Source organism: Mus musculus, chromosome X (assembly GCF_000001635.26).
Source record: "Mus musculus strain C57BL/6J chromosome X, GRCm38.p6 C57BL/6J".
Taxonomy (NCBI): Eukaryota; Metazoa; Chordata; class Mammalia; order Rodentia; family Muridae; genus Mus; species Mus musculus.
Window position 1 is genome coordinate 145,325,168 of NC_000086.7, and position 18,010 is coordinate 145,343,177.

General features: G+C 40.1%; 1 protein-coding gene across 5 annotated transcripts in view; it reads right to left on the minus strand.

The window, feature by feature from the left end:
• Positions 1-18,010, minus strand: part of Lhfpl1 (lipoma HMGIC fusion partner-like 1) — an 82,034-nt gene that overhangs the window by 34,809 nt on the left and 29,215 nt on the right. For 3 of the 5 annotated variants that reach the window (XM_006528801.3, XM_006528800.3, NM_178358.4), the window contains exons 2-3: positions 15,561-16,166; positions 1,672-1,770 (exon numbers count right to left, since the gene is read on the minus strand). In XM_006528801.3, the coding sequence (XP_006528864.1) occupies positions 1,672-1,770; positions 15,561-15,942 (481 nt within the window). In that variant the 5' untranslated portion in view covers positions 15,943-16,166. The remainder of the gene's footprint in view (positions 1-1,671; positions 1,771-15,560; positions 16,167-18,010) is intronic. The other 2 variants (XM_030251332.1, XM_006528803.3) reach the window with 1 other exon arrangement.

The following is an 18,010-nucleotide window of genomic DNA, read 5'->3' on the forward strand; positions in this document are numbered from 1 at the left end:
GATTGTACATGGGCTGGACCTAGGCTTCCCCACACATGTGTAGCAGATCTGCATCTTGATCTTCATGTGGGTTCTGAAGTACTGGAATGGGGGTATCCCAAAAGCAGTTCCCTGAAGGTAGGATATGTTCTTCTAGCTGGGCTGTCTAATGTGGCCTCAGTGGGAGAGGAAGCACCTAGCTTTGCAAAGATGAAAAGCAACAGGGTGGGAGAATACCTGGAGGGGGGCACCTGCTCAGAAAAGGAGAGGAGGCAGGGGGAAGCATCATGCGGGGGTGGGGGGGAAGCATGACAGAGAGGAAGGCAGTGAGTGGCATATAAAGTTAATAAGTAAAAAATAATAATAAAATTAAATTTAAAAAGAGTGGTGTAAGCAGCAAAGACTGCTCAGAACTGGAGGTTTTCTGGAATGTGGAATTTTCTGTGACAAATTCAGAAAATCTAAAAGTACTTGGGTTGAGATGCTCACCATTATTTAGAATTAGAGTCTTTGCAAGCCAACATTATCAATGGGCAGCAAGTTGAGAATCACTGCCATAGATTAACTGCCTAATGGGCTCTCTCCATGACTCTCATGATATGAGCTTAAAACTTATTGGAAAGATGAAAATAATGCTACTACATAAAGAGAATAAAATACAATAATGAATATAGTGTTCATATACAATCACCATTTTGGGTGTGTATAACCTTGAAAACATGTAAATTACAGGTAACAGTTTCTTCTGCTGGAGACTTAGTGAGATTTAATTAGGGCAGTGTGTGTAAAACTATCAATTGTATTTGAAGTATTTTTTCTTTTTACTATGTATTTAATATATAAAGCAGTAGATTTCATGGTTACATTTTCTCATGTATATGTATCAATATATTTTGTACTTAGACTCCTCACCCACAGTCTTCCTCCTCTCCATAGTCCTCTTCCTCCCTGACGGTCATTCTGTCTCCTGTCTTCATGGTTCAAACATTCCACTATCTCTTCTTGCTCTTTTATCATTCTTTTATCTTTAATCATTCATTTAGACCTCCTCCACTCCCAAAGTCCTCTCCTTAGTTTGATGTCCTATTCACACAGACATAGATACCCTTAAATTCAAATTTAGGTTCAACATAAGGGATAAATTTATGATATGTTTCTTTGTATGTATGTGTCTTCTCCAGAAGTTGATCCTTTACCCATTTCTTCTCTGCTATCCTCACTGGTTGGGATATAATCCATCTTAAGTATTATAAACATTGCATTTGCTCTCTTCTAACCAACACACAGAGGAAAGCAAGAAAATATGAATTCTGAGAATGAATCTCTCTTTTTCTGCCCCATTCTTTTATATTTCTCCTCAGGTAAGTGATAGAAAATAGCACATACCAAAAATTTGTCTGCATGCCACATACTTCAAATTACTCTATAGTTACTTCCTCTACACTGGCCAAAAGAGCCTGGATAAAAATGTATAAATCACATAGAAAGAGAATTAACAAAGGGGAATTTTAAAGCCATCCCCTACAAGTTTAAAAAAGCAAAAGAACTCAGGCGAACATACTACCTCCTACATGCTGACAGCAGGACAAATGCAGGCAAGTGCCATTAGTCACAGAGGACTCCACAAGAGGTAAACGTTTGAAGCCATTTTCCCCATAAGCCATCACTGCCATTCTGGCCATCCAGCCTTACCTAACTGAAATTGATTGGAGACATTCCCGCATGTTTGCATTACCTCCGGGCTGTTCCATCCTAAAGGATATAATGCACAGCCTGCGCTTATCAGCAGCCCTGGAAAGAAAAGCACAGGCACATGTAGAAAAATAGAGCAGTTTTCCTGTCATCCTGACATCTACCCTGGGCTGCTTCACATTAATTCTGCCTTCCCAAAGAAGGCCTGACATTTTTTACTCTAAAATGCTTGATTTCTATCATATTGTCAATTCAACAGGATTCCTGTGTCATACCATAGGTAGTGGAGAGAGAGAGAAAAAAGAGGGAGAGAGAGAGAGAGAGAGAGAGAGCTCAACTCAAAGACAGAATAGTGTAGGAAACTAAGATTCATTTTATTCTTATAGCCATTTTTTCTTTGTTTTCATGCAGGGTATCACTATGAGACCTTCTAGCAAACTCTCCATGAAGCTACTGAGCAGAGCTCCAAACTGCATCCATGTTGAGGAGGCTTCATGTGGTAAACAGGGCCCTATACTCTCTCTTTTTCAAAATATTATTTCAACCAAAATCCAAGCCTCTTTCCCTCCTATGACATCTATGTCCCTGCAATGAATAACTTTGCCTGTCAATTTGGTGGGACTGAGAGTCACCTAAAAGGTACATTGCTGGGCATATCTGTGTGGCCCTTTCCAGAGAGGTAACTGAGATGGGAAGAGAAACTGTGGATATAGATCACAGCATTTCTATGCATCAGTGTGCTGGAGCAAGTAAAGAGGAGAAAGAACGAACAGGAGCATCCATCTCTCTCTGCTTCCTAACAGAGCATGCAATGTGACTTCACACTCCAACCACCACTTGGAGGGGAGTTCTCAGTGCCACTGATTCTCATTGTGAGCAGAAATGAACCTCCTTAAGCTGTTGTAGGCTATTTTTTCACAGAAAAAAAAGGAATTAATACAAACCCATTTGATGGTCTCCCATTGGTTTTTTTGTCATTATAGGGAAAGCCTATGGAATTTTAATTACAATCTTATTCTAAAAGCCACAGTTATAAGTCTGGGTTTACCTGCCACCATTCTATTCTAGGAGCACCTGATTCACACTTTATAACCCATGTCCTGCCAGGCCTTTAGCTTCAGTAATTTGGAACAAACTGCCCCATGGCACAAAATGCAACCAACTTAATTGGTTGGTCAGTTCTGGGTGCCGTTGCAGCCAGACCTCAAGAAAAGCAGGACTAGATTTTGACTTCTCAACATTTTAATTAAGAAACATACAATGCATGATGGTGCATGATGGTAATCTAGGTCCTTTGGGAACCTAAGGTAGGAGAATTATGCTTCACACTGGGATGCATGGCATGTTCAAGAGACTAGCCCAACAACTTGGGGAGATCCCGTCCTAAAGTATGAAGAAAACACAAGCAGGTAAGAGAAAACAAAACAAAACAAAACATAGAACTCCTAAGATAATTAGCAGATAGCACAGACACGGGATAAAAACAAAGACCAGGTAAGGGAATCAAGTTTCTGTGAAGCTAAAGGCACAATTTATGATCCCAATCCAGGTAAGTTAGGAAAAGCAATTGGTAAAGCAAGTAGTGTCACTTCTTCTAGGTAGGTTTCTGGTCCCGATTTCACATTTCCTGATTTCAAGACCACCTGTAAAGTATGTACTGGCAGGAAGCAATGGACACCAGAACACGGAAGCAGATGTGTGAGTAGTGGTGACTAAATGTCAAATTTGTAAGTTCCTGAATCCTGGATTGAGCTGGACAGTGACACAAAGGCCACTCACAGACTTCTGGCTTCATGTCACCTTCATTTCTCATTCTTCATCATAAACATCCTAGGAAGTCCAAACGGCACAATTTGCCTGATGAGCATCTTTAATTGAGCAACTGAGTTTGTCTGGCATATGGTAATCAGCTTTTCTCTGTCCCCAGTGATGCTATAAGAGAAATTAAGGATCTTAACATATATCAAAAAGGGTTTAAAAATGGAAAGAAGAACTTTCCTGACAGTGAGAAGAACTTTGGAGACTAAAGAAAGGTTTGACACTCATTAATGTTTAACCCCCCCCCCTTCAATGGAAATCTTAAAGTTAGAAAACATTCCTATCTGTCTTATAGTCTTCCAGGAAATGAAACTGGTCACTCAGAGACCAGACTTCTGAATGTATCCAGGGGCAATAGAACAAGACCCTTCCTTTCACCCTCGATAAACTGAAATGCTGTACGATGAGATAGTTCAGAGTGCACACCATGGATAAAGACAAAAGTGAAAAGGAGAATTGAGTCCTTTTCTGTTGCAATAGGAATAGTTAATAAGACTGAGAGGCTGGGTGTGGTGGCTCTTGCTAATAGCCTTTGGCGTCTGAGGCAGGGAATTCAGAATGACTAAGTAGCTTGGGCTACATAGGAAGTAAGCTTTAGCTATAGAATATAGTCCTATCTCAAAGAAAAAAAATGAGAGGGAAAGAGAGAGAGAGAGCAGAAAGGAAGGGACTTTTGGGATAGCATTTGAAATGTAAAGGAAGAAAGGAAGGAAGGAAGGAAGGAAGGAAGGAAGGAAGGAAGGAAGGAAGGAAGGCAGGCAGGCAGGCAGGCATGAACACAGGTAGATGAAGAAAGACAAACGGACTTTTTCTATTCTCTCTAGAAATAGCTGGCCTTCTGAAGGAACTTTCTCAGTCAAGTTGTGAGATAATTCTGAATAGCTGGTATAATTATGGCATCTTTTCTAAGACATTGTGTTTATTTTTTTAATTTATTTTGGATTTTTTTTATTTTAAGAACTTCATATATAAGTACTACATTCACATCATTTCCCTCCTCATTGTCTACCCTCCCACCTCTTCTGTCATAAAATCCTGCATAGAAGAAGACCTTTAGATATTACATCTGCATTCACAAGTTTATGTAGCAAGAAGTTTCTAATTGAAAAAAAAAGTAAGCCCTTACAGGCTCTATTATTCTAGAATTCATTTTTTCAAGAATGACTGCCTTTTAGGAGGAAAATCTCTACCATGCTTAGGAAATTTGAATGCATGAGATCTGGACAAAATAACATGGCTTAGGAGAACATGTTCTGGAATCTGCCAAGAACTCAGTTAAAGTCCACCTGACTTTCGACAAGCTACTTGCTCTGTCTCAGTTACCTCCATTTTAAAATGGAAAGCATAAAAATACTATATCCTAAGCAGACACTCCAATGGCAAAGGAGATTAATACATATCAAGTGGCATGTATTTCAAGTACTCAGCTAAGATTTGTTATTGTTAAACAACTGCATTTTCCTGTAGCTCCTCTCCCAATTTCTAACGATATTCCTCTAATTGCTTCCTCACTTTGTTTTCATAACAGCTGAAAAGCTACGAAGTTGACCATTAGTCCATTAAAATACTGCCAAATTGAAGGGATTATCTTGCAATTTTGCAGAGGTACATAGCAACAAAGCAGATGTCTTTGTGATGCATGGGTCCTGTCCCAACACACATCAACACACATGGGTATTGCCTCAATACCCATCCCTTGTAGAGTCTTTTAGATGCTAAGTATAATAGAATGTAAACACACTTTATGCACATATTTGACTTGTGACTGACTCTTAGTCTCAATACATTTTATTGTAGCAATTAGATTGACCCCAACAGTTGTCCTTGTCTATTTGGGATTATAACTAGCAAGAGGGAAGCCATTTGCTAGTGCTGGAACCTGCAACTTTGTAAGAGAGTAACAACTGATTAAAAATGTACATTTGAGTTCTTTTGTGATTATACTCACTGATAAGTGGATATTAGCCCAGAAACTTAGAATACCCAAAATACACGATACAATTTGCAAAACACATGAAACTCAAGAAGAACGAAGACCAAAGTGTGGACACTTTGCTCCTTCTTAGAACTGGGAACAAAACACCCATGGAAGGAGTTACAGAGACAAAGTTTGGAGATGAGACAAAAGGATGGACCATCTAGAGATTGCCATACCCGGGGATCGATCCCATAATCAGCCTCCAAACACTAACACCATTGCATACACCAACAAGATTTTGCTGAAGGACCCTGATATAGCTGTCTCTTGTGAGACTATGCTGGGGCCTGGCAAACATAGAAGTGGATGCTCACAGTCAGCTATTGGATGGATAACAGGGCCCCCAATGGAGGAGCTAGAGAAAGTACCCAAGGAGCTAAAGGGACCTGCAATCCTATAGGTGGAACAACAATATGAACTAACCAGTACCCCTAGAACTTGTGTCTCTAGCTGCATATGTATCAGAAGATGGCCTAGTCAGTCGGCCATCATTGGGAAGAGAGGCCCCTTGGTCTTGCAAACTTTATATGCCCCAGTACAGGGGAATGTCAGGGCCAAGAAGTGGGAGTGGATAGGTAGGGGAGTGGGAGGGGGAGTGGATGGGGGACTTTTGAGATAGCATTTGAAATGTAAATGAAGAAAATACCTAATTTTAAAAAATGTTGAAAAAATGTACATTTGATATGTTTGTCTTGCTTCTTTTTTTGTTCCTTTTGATATGTGTGTGTAGTGATTTTTTGGCTTTGCAGGATTATTTGAGAGAGAAAGAATATGAAGTTGAGTGGGTAGGGAGTTGGGGAGGATATAGGGGGAGTTGAGCAAGGGGAAGTATATGATCAAAATATATAGTGCATATATTTTAACATAATAATTTAAAAGAAAAATTTAAAAATAAGCTAAAATAAAAAAGTGCATTTGGCTATACACATGAAGGACTCTTAGTCAGCACATTACAGAGATACGTGCACCCCTGGTTAGCTGCAGCACTATTCACAGTAGCCAAGCTATGGAACCAGTCCAGATGCTTATCAACAGATGACTGGACAAAGAAAACATAGCACATATATATATACAATGGGATTTTATTCAGCCATGAAGAAGATGTCATTAGGAGAAATTAAATAAACCAGACTCAGAAGACAAATGTCACATTTTTTCCTTCATCTAAGATACCAAATTTTTAAAGTTTATACACAGGACAAAATATAGATGGACAGCCATGTAGAAAAGGAAGGGTCCAAAGATAGAATTGAGGAGGGATGCCATAGGGATGTGTATGAAAATTACCATAGTAAAAGCTGTAATTCTCGTGTTATTTTATATAAAATAACTTTATAGTTATTAGCAGAAAGATATGCAGAGTCTTGGGCTTGTCACTAGGTATTCAGTTGTAGTCCAAGAATATTCATTTTTTAAGATTTATTTATTTATTTATTTATGTAAGTACACATGTAGCTGTCTTCAGACACGCCAGAAGATGGTGTCAGATCTCACTACCGATGGTTGTGAGCCACCACCAACTCAAGAATATGCATTCTTAAAACTAATAAAAAAATGGAAAAAAAAAAACTCCCTGTGATTTAGATGTACCTGTTTCTGGTAGCAACACTAATGAAAAAAACAAAAACAAAAACAAACAAACAAACAAAGATAAAACAAAACAAAGCAAAACCAATTATAGTTGTAAAAGCAGGTGACCTGATAACCGGGGGGGGGGGGGGGGGGAGACACTAGTTTCAAGTCCTAGGCCTTCCACATGTAAGCTGTCATTCTGATTTGTATTACTACAGCTTGCTAATTCCTACTTTTATTTCCTTTCTAACCATGAGATTTCTGCCTGTACTGGTATCATGGTGGCCATATTTAATCGCAGCACTCAATAGGAAAAGGCAGGTAGACCTCTGTGAGTTTGAGGCTACCCTGTTCTACAAAGCAATTTTCAGGCCAGTATGGAATACATATTAAGAACCTATCTAGAAAAAGGAGGACAAGGACGACGAGGACAAGGAAGAGTAGAAAAAGAAGGGAGAAGCAAGAAGGGAGAAGGAGGATGTCTTAGTCAGGGTTTCTATTCCTGCACAAACATCATGACCAAGAAGCAAGTTGGGGAGGAAAGGGTTTATTTGGCTTACACTTCCATGCTGCTGTTCATTACCAAGGAAGTCAGGACCGAAACTCAAGCAGGTCAGGGAGCAGGAGCTGATGCAGAGGCCATGGAGGGATGTTCTTTACTGGCTTGCCTCCCCTGGCTTGCTCAGCCTGCTTTCTTATAGAACCAAGACTGCCAGCCCAGAGATGGTCCCACCCACAAGGGGCCTTTCCCCTTGATCACTAATTGAGAAAATGCCTTACAGTTGGATCTCATGGAGGCATTTCCTCAACTGAAGCTCCTTTCTCTGTGATAGCTCTATCCTGTGTCAAGTTGACACAAATCTAGCCGGTACAGAGGAGAAGTAGGGGAAGGAGAAGAAAGGGAAAAAGGAGAAGAAAGAAAAGGAGAATAAGGTGAAGGAGAAGAAATAGCAGTAGTGGTGTGTACTGGTGGTTTTATGTGTCAACTTGACACAGGCTGGAGTTATCACAGAGGAAGGAGCTTCAGCTGGGGAAATGCCTCCATGAGATCCAACTGTGGGGCATTTTCTCAATTAGTGATCAAGTGGAGGGCCCCTTGTGGGTGGGACCATCTCTGGGCTGGTCGTCTTGGGTTCTATAAGAGAGCAGGCTGAGCAAGCCAGGGGAAGCAAGCCAGTACGTAACATCTCTCCGTGGCCTCTGCATCAGCTACTGCTTCCTAACCTGCTTGAGTTCCAGTCCTGACATCCTTTGGTGATCAACAGCAATGTGGAAAGTGTAAGCTGAATAAACCCTTTCCTCCCCAACTGCTTCTTGGTCATGATGATTGTGCAGGAATAGAAACCCTGACTAAGACATGGTGGTAGTAGTAGTCTATTCCAGCTTAGTCTCATTTGCTTTTAAAAAAAAAAAAAGACTTTTGGAGGGTAGGATTATCACTCCTCTCTCCTTCTAGATAAATAATGCTCGATGCACCATCATCTCACCATCTCATGTCCCTTCACCTGTTCCCCATCTAATATAGCTGCTAATACAAAATGTATTACTGTAATTAGAATTCCCTTCACTGACCACACAGAGACCTGTATTGATCAGTTTCAGGCATTACAGCAAGAGAAACATCAAAACAAACCCTCTTAGGTGGTAAATCTAAACCAGCATGAAACCCTCCAAGTACATTATACTTCTGTCTCAGATTCCCTAGTCACCCAGAATAACTATTTCCTGTGGCCCAACAGCTATAAAACCCTCCTTCCAGTACATATCCCCCAATAGGTCGGTGTCTGATGCTTATTTCTGAAAATTATTATCCATTTCACTGACTATTACAAAACTGCTTCATCCTTGTTCGCCATTTGTAAGTGACCAGCCACGTTGTTACAAGTTCCACCACTATCATCAAGTCCCCTGCCTTTCCAATCAAGATAGTTATGGGGCTTGAGTGGACTACTCTGACCTTCTCTGATTCCAACCTGGGGTGAATCACCTCTCCTTAGGCAACCTGGTGATCTCCCACTCCTGGAAAGTCACCATATTGAGGCTGAACTTAGAGCAGGCACCAGATCAGCATAGCGCACTACAGCCCAGAACTCCTGCACTCAAGCAATCCTCCTGTCTCAGCCTCCCAAATGACTGGGACTACATGCGTGCTCCACTGTGCCCAGTGAGTGGACTACTCTGAACAAACGCAAAGTTGGTGCTCAGAGTTATTAACTTGTTCAGCTTATTTCTCTCACAACAACCTCAAGCAAAGCATTACTCTAGAAAACATGATTCTACAACTATATATATATAGTCCTTCTAGTTCTCCTCCCCCATTCATTTGCCCCGATATTCTCTGTCAATGCTATAGGATAGTTTGTATCAGCTAGAGATGGTGAAATTTCAATGAATCTTCACATAGAGACATTGGATTGGATCTGGCCTTTGAGCAATGAGTAAATATCTTCAGGCAGAAATAGTTACAGAAAGAAACAATTCTATGAACAAAAGGGAGAGAATTTCCTTAAACACTTTTAGGTTGTACTGTAATCGTGCTTAAAGCTTTTACAGTGGAGACCTGAGAATGAGATTTCAGTATGCAGAATGCTTCAGCATCATCTGTACTACTGTAGTTCTGGATTGGACATGTTTGAGACATGTTGTAGTATATGTTTAAAACTAAACCACCCTGAGAGGGTGTGTGTAAAGTCGATCACCAGGGCCCTGGTCATAGCTGAAGCGATCATGAATCTATGTGCATCAACAAACACCATAGGTATTTCATATGTGTGTGGTGCACAATCTGCCCTGCAAATCAACCCAATAGAATTTCTTCCTAAAAAGGAAAACAAGGAAAATTGAAGAAAACATTTGCCGCCAACCTGAGTTCAATGCCCAGGGCTCACATGGTGGAAGGGAGGGGTAAGTGAACCAAGTTTTTCAAGTTGTCCCTTGACATCCACAGAATGGGGGGGGGGGAGTCAGACAAAATAATAGAGTGTAAAAGGTACTTTAAGGACCTAAATGTCAGCTTTCTTGTGACTACTGACTAGTAGGCAAACATCCTCAAGTACTATTTAACAAACAGAAGGCAACTTTTAAAATACATTCTCAGCATAGGGAGAATAAATGGTACAAAATCTGGTGAAACATCAGAAGATATTTATAATTTCAAGAAAGGTTAGTGATTTTCTTTTAATTGGTGTGGAACAAATTTGTAGAATTACAGTTAGACAGATTCTGATGCCCTATTGTATGGTAGTGTGACAATAAGTTAACAATAAATGTAATAACTGTATGTTTCATTTCAAAATAAGTAAGGTAGTGGTATGAATCATTTTCACCCAAAGTAACTGATAAAATATTTGAGATGATGGAAGTCTTCATTGCCCTGATTGGCCCACTGAACACTGTACACATGTATTGAAAGATAACGGTTTTCAGAGACGATATCATTCCTGAGATCAATTTCTCAGTTATCTGCCTTCAGTACCAACTGAAGTGCCTACTGATTCAGCTCAGAGCATGTAATGTTGTGACCTTACACATAGATATGCACTAGTGACTGTTTTAATCTGTTAAATTCTATGTCTTTAACAAAAAGTATGTGTCCAGGGCAATGAGTTGCTTTTGGGTTTTGGAAAGACTCCACCTCAGAGCCACTGGGAATATATTTTTTAAAAAACACACTGCTTTCCACCTGTTGCTGCATATATCAAAATGGAAAAATAAACTGGAGCCTTGGAGAGTTCATCTTCTTCTCAGCATCCCAGGTGATTCCAATACATTTTCCGTTCTAGAAAGATTCTTGGCTTTCCTCAAGTAACCTGATCCAACATCTTACACTTTTTTGCCTGCCAAGAAGTCCCTTACATTTACTTCTCACCTTTTCCCTCTTTGTTTAGTTCTCACTGAAGAGAAAAGATAATTCACAAACATCTTGCATATTTATACACGAGGGAATGGGAATAATGATCATTTTCTTGGGGACTGAGAGCCAGCTGGTTAAAAACCTCAGCATCCCCAGTGTTGAAATAATCTCCTGGCCAGATGTTTCCTTCACTGGTTGGAACAGGGCACAGAGGCCCCAGTGGAAGACCCTCTGGACCCTAGCCTGGCCAAGTGGATCAGTTGCAGGTGGAGCAAATGGGACCCAGGGGCCCCATCAGGTCACCTTGCTGAGTATGAGTCAGGCCAGCAGCTCTTTATTTCTTCCTGTCTCTCCCACTTCCCACCACTCATCTCTGTGGGCAGCTGCCAGACCATGGAACAAGAGTCAGGCAGGGGGAGGAGGGATTTCTTAATGGATCTTCCATCTCTTCAGTGGTTTGGGGTCTGGCAGAGATAATCCAGACCTGAAACAAATTGGCTCCTCCCCTGATGTATTTCGGTTAATGCACTAGCTGCCGAGAAGCAGTTAGGCTTAGGGAACAAAATCAATTTCTCCTGACTGCACGAGAAGCACAAATTGAACCCCACAGCTCTTTACCTTCCTATCTATCTATCTATCTATCTATTTATCTATCTTTCTGTCTATCTATCTATTTGTATGTCAGTCTGTCTACTATCCATGGAGCTACAAATACTGCCCATGGTTGCTTTCCTGACACTGATGAAGCCTTTTTCTCTCAAAGTCTGACTCACATGCTCTGAAGAGATGGCAGTGGTCAAATGCAAAGTGGATCCTAGAAAATTTGATAATACCAAGTACTCCTCACCATTCTTTCCCATGGAATACAACCTTAACATTCACCAGTCTCCATAAAGGAGGTTTGGAAGGCTGCTTTCTGGCTAGCTACAAAAAGGGAAACTGCAAAATTCTAGCAGTCTATTGCAATATCATTTCTCTGTCTGGGGATAATCCTGACAATATATCCTTACTCTTTTTCTCCTTAAACTAGCATCCAAGGTATTCTGCTTCATTAAAGTGTCTTCAGATATAATTGATGTTGATCTTTGTATGCTATTCTTCTCTTGTATCGTACCCCAACCTTGTACCCTTCCACCTCTGATAGTCCAGGTCACATGTGTTCACTAGCCCTCCCTCCTTCCCTCTTTCCACACCTCTTTCCCACTTCATCTCTTCTTTTTCTTCTTGCCATCTTCTTTCTCATTTCATGATCTACATCCGTGTGTGTGTGTGTGTGTGTGTGTGTGTGTGTGTGTGTGTGTGTGTGTGCTTACCTGTGCATGTGAATATATATACATTAAAAGCTAGAATCTGCACCTGAGAGAACTTGCAGCATTTGTATTTCTGAATTTGGGCTATCTTACTTAATGTAAAGTCATAATCCATTTATTTTTTCCCAAATTTTTAGTATTTCATTTTTTCAGTACAGTCGAGTAAAATTTTGTTGTGTGTACATACCGGTATTTTCATTACCAATTCATCTGTTGATAGGAATATAAATGATTTTACTTTCTTACTATCATGAAGAAAGTCCAGCAACAAACAAGGATGTACACTTGTCTCTGAAGTGGAACTATAGTCCTGTAGGTGTATGCTCAATACTAGTATAGCTAGTTCATATGGTATTTCTTATTATTAGATTTTGAGAAAAACAAACAAACAAACAAACAAACCTCTAAGCTTATTTCCATAGTAGTTTCAGCAGTCTATCCTCCTTCCCACATTCTCATCAATTTATTGTTGTATTTTTTGATGATAGCCTTTGTCACTGGGAGAGATCAACTCCCAAATCAATTTTAATTTGCATTAACTGATTGCAAAGGATGTTGACCACTTTAAAATATTCATTGGCCATTTATGTTTCTTCTTTTGAGAACTGCCTGGTCCTTTCTTATTGATTGACAGCTTATCTCTGTGTGTGTATGTGTGTTTCTTTTCTCAGGTCTTTGTATAGTCTAGATATTACCTCCCTGTCTGAAGTAGAGCTGACAAAGAATTTTTTCTCATACTCTCAGCTTTCTGATCACTCTACTGATTGTTTTCTTAGATGTGTAGAAGCTTTTTACATTTCATCTAACATCATTTGCCTTTCAAAGACTACTGAAGATGCCACTTCACTCTTGATTTCAAAGACACTCACCTAGATGTAAACGTGGTAACTCTATTCCTATGAACAAGCGTCTTAGGGAACATAGGTTGGCAAAATCATTTGAGGCCCAAATGCGATTCACTTTTGACTTCTTTTCAAACAATATCTGTCAACTTAGCTAAAGTTTTATTCCAGACAGCTTGGAAATGTCAAAATCTCCATTATCATTTTACATCTTGCCTCAACATTTTCCTTCAAATTTCTAGATCTTTTAGATGAGATCAGCAAAGATGCTTTATACAGAGATTCTTAAATATAAAAGTCTCAGATGGGCTCCAAAGAGGGAGGGGGCTTAGAGGAGAAGTTGCTAATACTGCAGTTTTATAGATGCTGTTGCTACTGTCCTCCCCTTTCTACCCCTTGCAGCGTCCTAACTTTCATCTGGATACTCTTAGAAATCCAAGTGAAGCAAAGTTGTTACATAGAAGTGATGGGTGCTCAGACATAACAGGTATGAAAAAGTCTAGAAATAGTGGGGCATGGTGATGTATGCCTTTCATACCAGCACTCAAGAGACAGAGGCAGGTAGGTCTCCATGAGTTGGAGGCTAGCCTGGTCTACAGATCCAGTTCCACAGACAGGACTACACAGAGAAACGCTGTCATGATACAACCCAAGTCTCCCAATGTTCCCACTGTCCCAACAGATAGCAAACACCACATCTCTTATCAGTCAAGTTTCACTTTCTGAAGAAATCTGCTCAAGGACATGGTGGGTTAACTTCTGTGTGCCCACAAATATAGGTAAAAAGTGAGCCAACAGCTGATTTGTAATACTCATGAAACTCTCCATGAGAAATTAGTAACTAGTTGATACTACTGTAGAAATCAACCAGATTTTCTCTAGGAAATATTTATCTGAAAAAAAAGTAGAAAAATTAAGATATACGTGCAAATAAAATAACAACCAGTCTGAAAGATTTGCAGTAAAACTGAATAAAGAGGGAACTAGAAAGCAAGGGGTTTCTCAGTGGCACTTTTCTTGAATTTTAATAACTACAATTTCTCCAGACATAACAAATGCCCTTTATGGGAAAGAGGATATAGGACTGCATTTAGCTGTTCTTGGAGTAAGATTGTAATGATGGACTGATGCAATTACTTCAGTCTTACTCCAAGAACAGCTAAATGCAGTCAGTCATTGGAGAGAAAAGGAAAAATGCAGATACGAATCATATTTCCAGGGAATATCTTCAGCTGAAATGAAGCATAGAAAAATTCATATCATTTGCATAGGTCCATGTCATAAAACAAGTGAAATCCAAGTCTCCCAGCCTTTCTCACCACACTGTGATGCTAATAGAAATAGTATGAATGGAGTGGATGAGGAGTCCAAAACTTGTATCAACAAACTTCAGCAGTGAGTTTTACCAGCAGTTTTTAATAATGTCCCATGGAAGCATACAAAATAGTGCAAATGTTTACATACATTTGCCTATCTAAACTTACCTTTTATTCTTGGCTGAAATTAAGTTAATCTCATTGCCTTCTTGGAGTCTGTCCAGCTTTGCCTTTTGCTTTTTTTAGACCACCCTCCCGCTACCTGAATCCTAGGACAACTGCATTAAAATTAAGCGGAGCCTAAATAAAGGAAAACACAAAAAAGGGTAGATCAGAGCCACAAAAAATCTGGGTAAACTTGTTTAATGGCTACCAGATGGGGCTAGCCTTGACTGTAGACCAAAAAGTAGTCATGTGTTGTCTGTTTAGATAATAAATAGCATGTTACTATTAGAGGTATATTTCATTGGTGGGGATAAATGGTATTTTAGCAGCTGTGTATATGTTTACCTGATCATTATCCTCTGAGATAATTACTAATGAGAAAAATTCATAGACCTCACCTTTATGTGGGAGTAGTAATATACTAGAGTATTATGTTGTTATTTGAAGGCAAAATGTATAATAGTCATTTTTATTAACTTCGCTACATTCAGAACTGTTATATTGCATAGACTGTAACTATGCACTAAGCTGAACTATGTAATAAAATATGTTTTCTGTTTGGTATTATTTTATTGTTAATTGACACATATCTAGAAGAACTCAAGATCTTCTCATTGAGTTTATATATTTAGATAATGAAATGCTATCGACTCCAGTCTCTATACTGCACTATAGAACCAGAATGTATTCTTCCCACTCAACTGTATTTTTGTGTCTGTTGTCTGGTCTCCTTTATCTCATCACCCACCTCTACTGATCACTGTTCATTTCTCTTCTACATTAACATCTATTTTAGACAATATTATTATGTGGACATCCTCTAAGTGTCAAAAAGAGACAAATTCATTAATATCAAGTCTATCTGCTATCTTATTTTTCTGTGAATTTCAAGGAAATTCTTATTCATGGCCTTGGACTCAAACATCGTAAAAGAGTTAAGAGTGTATTTTTCTGTAATATCATAGTTCCCAAATTACCCCAAATTTCTATCACCCCAGATCCCCACATCCTCCTCCATCCCTGGGACAGTCTTACCTCCTACAAACTGTGCAGCTCCCATGCAACGCCCCATCATTCTAGAGATGAGCTCTTCCATGCAGCATCCTAGGACAGCAGCCAATGCCACCAGAAGCAACAGAGCACAGCCAGCACCTGTCACCACCGTGCACATCTGCCAGGCCAGGCTTGGTATGGCGGTGAAGCTGGCATAGCGCCCACATTCTTCCACCATGATCAGATTGTGCCCATCTCCCCGCACAGGGTAGTTGCATCTCCTGAATGTGCTGAAAGATACTGGCTTTCCAAGCTGTGATCCAAACAGCCAGTAAGGAAGGAAGTAACTGGTAGAACTGGCCACAGCGGTAACTAGGGACAGGAAGGCCCAGAAGGTGCCTACCATAGTAAGGCTGTTCCTCATGGTCTCGGGGTTTCTGTGCAAGGATGGGGAGATGAGATGGTTCACAGCAGCAAAAATCAAGTTATGATGTAGGCTTCACTGGACTGTTTTCATCAGGTTGCCAGGTCCTGGGACTCACAGGTATGCTGTATGGATCTTGTTCTTGAGGAGATCGTTCTCTCAAATGTCATTTGGGTCTTTGTGAGATATTGCTTTTCACCATCCTTTCCTTCTAAGTTGCTAGGCTGCAGTAGAAAAGTCACAGAATTGAATTAGTGACTGCTATGGCAACCCAAATGGAACCTAATCAGCTAGCTACCTAGCTTACAATGCTTGACATATAACATGGAACCAGTCATAAGAAGGGAGTCTGAAAGTAAGGCTGTCCCAAGAGTCCCTGAGGACCCAGCTGAATGACTTTGTGACTCAGTTTATTTTATAAAGTAAGAGTGAGACAAGTCATAGACTTGCCCCTTACCCTATTTAAGACATAAGAGGGCAGTTTAAGATGTTTCCTTTTGACTTAGAGTGACCAACCATGTGTGTACTTTTCGCAGAAATACCAAAGTGAAACTGGTAGGATAAAAGTTGCCTATTTTTGTTTCCTATATCCATCACTGGGTCACTTCCCACAAAAGGACCAAAAGGCACTCACACCCCAGCAGCACTTACTCCTAGACTAACTACCAAAAATTCATCCACATCCCTTACTGGATACAGCAGAGAAAGTGTCTCATCTTCTGAAATATTTCAAAATAAGTCTTTCTCTGGAAAGGAACACACACACACACACACACACACACACACACACCACAGCACACACATATGCATGTGCATGGGTCTTTCCAGATCCCCCATTGGAACAAGTAATCTTAGATTCATAATACCGGCTTTCCAGGGCTAGTAGCCTCAGTCCAGTTCACAAATGGCTTTCCCAGATTTCCTCTGTCAAAAATCAACCACTTCCTTTCCAATACATTAACCTGCCATTGCTTTCTGGCTAGTTTCTCTACTAACGCAACAAGAGAGCACACTGCAGCTTGATGAAAGCACTGTTAATTGTCTCTAGGAAGCAGATGGTGGAATGTTTCAGAAACTTCTCTCTGATTCATCAGCACTGCTTGGAGTTATAAGTAATGATATTGAAAATTGGAGACCCATATCACAGGGAGAGTCAGGGACTACCTGTATGAGACCACTATAATGCTAATTTTGGAGACCAACAGGAGCAAACATCACTTGTATTTGGAGGTCTCAGAATCTAGCTGTAAGTGATTTTATAAGCATCCTCAAATAGTACTTGGCACAGAGTAGTGTTACAATTCATGTTTGCTTAATGAACTTCTTTTTAAAAGATCATCAAACTCCCAGATTGGCAGAAACTTTCATGAATCACTTAATTTGGCCTTCTGGCTTTACATATGGGTGAGTTTGGCTCAGTAAAACAGGAAGTGCTTTTTTTTTTCCAGTCACAGTAACCAGACACACCGGAACCAGAAACCTGATCTGATGATTACTAGACCAGAGTGTGGGGACCACTCAATGCTAGCTTACCCTCCCCCATCATTTTTCAGATGTGAGTATGAGAAGGAAGTTATTTACCCAAGAGTAAAAGCTAGTGAGGTACATAAGACACACCAGAATCTAGTTATTTTTTTCCCAGTATTACGCTCTGTTTTTACTCCATCACAATTCCCTTCTTGATACATATGTATTTTATGCTGTGTGTTTTTGTGCAGGAAGAGAGTTGAGATCATAAATTGCAGGTGCTTACTTTGGAATGTTAGGGTTTGAAAAAAAACTACCAGGATCTGGTCTCCCGAGGATGAGGCTTTTTGGCCTGAGAGTTGAGAGAATGAAAGAAAGATGTGGCGAGGGATTGAAGGCTAGTGGGGGGAAAGAATGGAACTGGTTTGAGTAATTGCTGTTAGAAGTCGGGTATGTTTTACCGCAATGAGGTAATGCATCTGCTTGTTAGGTTGGCGTTTGTAAGAATATGAAAAGCACAGTCAGTGCCCCATGATGGACTTCTTTCCTAATGAAGATGCTTAGACCAGATGGGGAGAAAGCAAAAGCTAGGAAACAGCTA